The sequence below is a fragment of the Orbicella franksi genome, chromosome 4 (genome assembly GCF_964199315.1).
Source record: "Orbicella franksi chromosome 4, jaOrbFran1.1, whole genome shotgun sequence".
Lineage (NCBI taxonomy): Eukaryota > Metazoa > Cnidaria > Anthozoa > Scleractinia > Merulinidae > Orbicella > Orbicella franksi.
In genome coordinates this window covers 12,218,038-12,221,295 of record NC_138148.1, presented here as the reverse complement: position 1 = coordinate 12,221,295, position 3,258 = coordinate 12,218,038, and the positions used below count along the sequence as shown (strand labels likewise).

Sequence of the window (3,258 nt, the reverse complement as noted above, 5' to 3'; positions counted from 1 at the left end):
CGGTTTCTGTGATGGCAGGATTAAATTTTGGCGAGAAAAGGTCTTGGTGGTTGTTTGAGCAGTTGCACAGTTCCAATTGAGTTCAATTAAAAGTCAAAAATTATGTAAATGTTTGCGTTAAATTAAGCGTGAAATTGGAAGCAATCTTTACCTTATGGCAAGAAAATAGACAGTTTCATAAAAAGTCATTGGCTTGTTAAAATATATTCATTCATTTTTCACACGTTTCAGGAAATGAAAGGCACTATTTAAGGAAGAAGCACGAAAAAGCATAAAATCAATTGTTTTTAAGAGGCAACATATAGCTAAGTGAATCCTGTTCAAAAATATCAAAAGCGATAAGCCCACAAGTCCTTCCACTGACGGCAATGGCGATAACAAACGTTTCTGGAAATCGAACGCAGAAAACGTTACATCAACTAATATGCACTGCAGCTGTAACAGTTGGAGCACCGCATCCGTTAACCTACCTATCAGTGCTGAATATACTTCTGTCCATGACTGCATTTCTGGGAAATGTTCTAATCCTAGTTGCCCTCCACAAGGTGTCTTCGCTTCATCCGCCATCAAAACTTTTGTTACGTTGTCTGGCAATAACTGATCTCTTTGTTGGTCTTATTGCACAACCCATCTATGCTGGCTATGAGATAAGTCTATTGTATGAACGATGGAATATGTGTCGCTCTACATTCGCCTCTAGTCTCATTGCAGGATACGTTTTGTGTGGAGTGTCTTTGCCGACCTTGTCTGCAATAAGCGTGGACAGACTTCTCGCCCTGTTGCTGGGTCTGAGATACAGACAAGTTGTAACAATGAGGCGAATGTTTCTATTTGTCATGAGCTTTTGGGTCATGTCCAGTTTCGCTGCAGTGATGTACTTTTTTAACTATCTAGTAACATTATCTTATTGCTATTTAATAGTATCACTTTGTGTAACAATATCGATCATATCTTACACAAAGATTTTCCTTACCCTCCATCGCCATCAGGTTCAAGTACAAGATTCTGTTCACCAGCAACAACCAAGCCAAATAATTCCATTGAATATAGCGCGATACAGAAAGGCAGTATCCAGTGCGTTGTGGTTGCAGTTGACATTGATCATTTGCTATCTCCCACATGGTATGGTGGAGTTTGTACTCGCTCATAGCGGACTGTCTCCAGCTGCCGTCCTTGCTAGGCAGTTTACTGCCACCTTAGTTTTCTCCAATTCATCATTAAATCCGTTACTTTACTGTTGGAAGATTAAGGAGGTAAGACGTGCAGTGAAGGACACAATCAGACAAGTACGTTGTTGTTCAACGTGTTAGTACTCGTCGACTTGTGTTGAGAAAATAGTTAACAATTCCGAGTGGGTTAGAACTCAGAAAAGAAATGTAAAAAGCGAATAATATCTATATATTTTAGTTTATCTGATTTGCTAAGACGATTGCTGGTTGTCGGGGAAGGTAGAAGGTGACCGGAAAGAAAGAAAAATCACTTTAAGGAAATGACATTCGTTTTACGTTCTTTTTTTCAAGGCTTTATGTAAGGAGGTAAAGAGAGTCAGGAACAGTTCTGTGATATCGGATGCGACATTAAACCACATACTGAAAGCAAAAATTAAATAGACAGAAGAATTCACGGTGGAAATGCACACTTATAAGTTAAGCTAGACAACAGATACCCGCCTTCCCTAATTCCAAAAGAATAAATTGGGTAAACGCTTTTCTCAGTAAGCAACGATTGTTGATACTGGGACAGTTTCAATTAAGACCAAAATTAAATTACTTAAAATGTGTCACTTTAAAAAGCCACGATTTCCTGTTTACGAGAGAGTCTTTGAACTATTTAAGCTTTTAATTTTTTTAGTTGTCAGTCTCCCGTATTTATCGAATACGCAAATAGCTATATTGAATAGTTCTACGCTTGTGTAAGTGTTGACAGTGCTTGGTACGGTCGGCTTGACCTATGTGTCATATCCAAAACAGCAATAGTGCTTGCATGCAAAGGCCGACGCAATGGTTTGTGGACATAGATTTCGAAAGGATATTTTAGTTCTTCCTCATCCAGCATATTCTCTTATAGCTTCGAAATAAACTGAAATAGTGGAAAGATTATGAGTAACGTTGTAAAATTTAATGTTGATTCGATGAGCCACTTGCTTTGGAATAAAGTGTAGTTCAGTTATCGTGATCCTTATTGGTATACATGTACACGCAGGGTTAAAGAGGCGATTCACATCAGACTTCGCCCTGACAACATCAACAGGGATAATGGAATAAAAATTCCAGAAGCATGGATACCTAAGATCAAGTAACAGTACACAACAACAGGAGAGCCGCATTACAACGAACGTCCGAGGAAACAACTCACAGAAACAGAGAGGAACAAAATGCGCCTACTCGACGCGTAGTCGAGTTCACAAGTAACCACACCGTGAAACAAACGATTATACTTTAATATGAAGGTTTAGCCAAGCTTAAGACAGGAGCCCCCATGAAATATTTATTATTTACTCGACTCTACAACCTTTAAGGAAATTCAGCAATAAGCATTTTCACCAAACCGAATGAATTGAACAACAACAGCAAAAAAAAAAAAAAAAAAAACGATGAAATCTACAGAAACATAATATGTATACTTCACTACATAGGAGTATTAAAGAGCAAATCCTGTCTCAACGAAGGACGACAACAAATGAAAGAAATGTTCAAGAAATTTCCTTATTTATTTACCGTAATTTAAATATTATTTTTGCCAGCGGCTTTGCAGTCATTTTTTCGGCAGCATGATTTCAAATCATGATCAGGAAGATTTATAAACTCCTATCGAAGATAAGCTTATCTTGTCGAGGCAAATTAATCATTTTTAAGCTTATAGAAAACGCAACGAATTTTTCATAACAAAGAGTCGCTTACCGCAAGTTGACAATTCATTTCATTGTTAATCTCCCAGGCAGAAACTTCCACCAGAGGTTGTGAAGACTGAACGGAACAACTATTTTTTGATAGATACGAATAAACTACCTTTTCAACTGTACTCGGCGTTTGGCGATTTTTCTATAAAAAAAAACCAAATACGTTTGATCTCTCTTGTTGATCATCTGATGAATCATGTGATGTTTCTTGCACCGCTGGACATTTCGGCGCGGGAATTAACTTGGGACGTTTTGCAGCCTTTCGAGTCAATTTTCCAGTTATTTCACCTCCTTTCTCAAGCTCTTGCTCGCTCTGCTTCATGGCATTCTTCAGTACTGTTTCGCCTCCTTTCTCCAGC

General features: G+C 38.2%; 1 protein-coding gene across 1 annotated transcript; it reads left to right on the top strand.

Moving 5' to 3' along the window:
- Positions 1–314: 314 nt before the first annotated feature.
- LOC145485334 (melanocyte-stimulating hormone receptor-like) lies at positions 315–2,583 on the top strand. Its single transcript, XM_081464013.1, has one exon. The coding sequence runs from the start codon at positions 369–371 to the stop codon at positions 1,308–1,310; it is 942 nt and encodes a 313-aa protein (XP_081320139.1). The 5' UTR covers positions 315–368; the 3' UTR covers positions 1,311–2,583.
- The last annotated feature ends 675 nt before the right edge of the window (positions 2,584–3,258 follow it).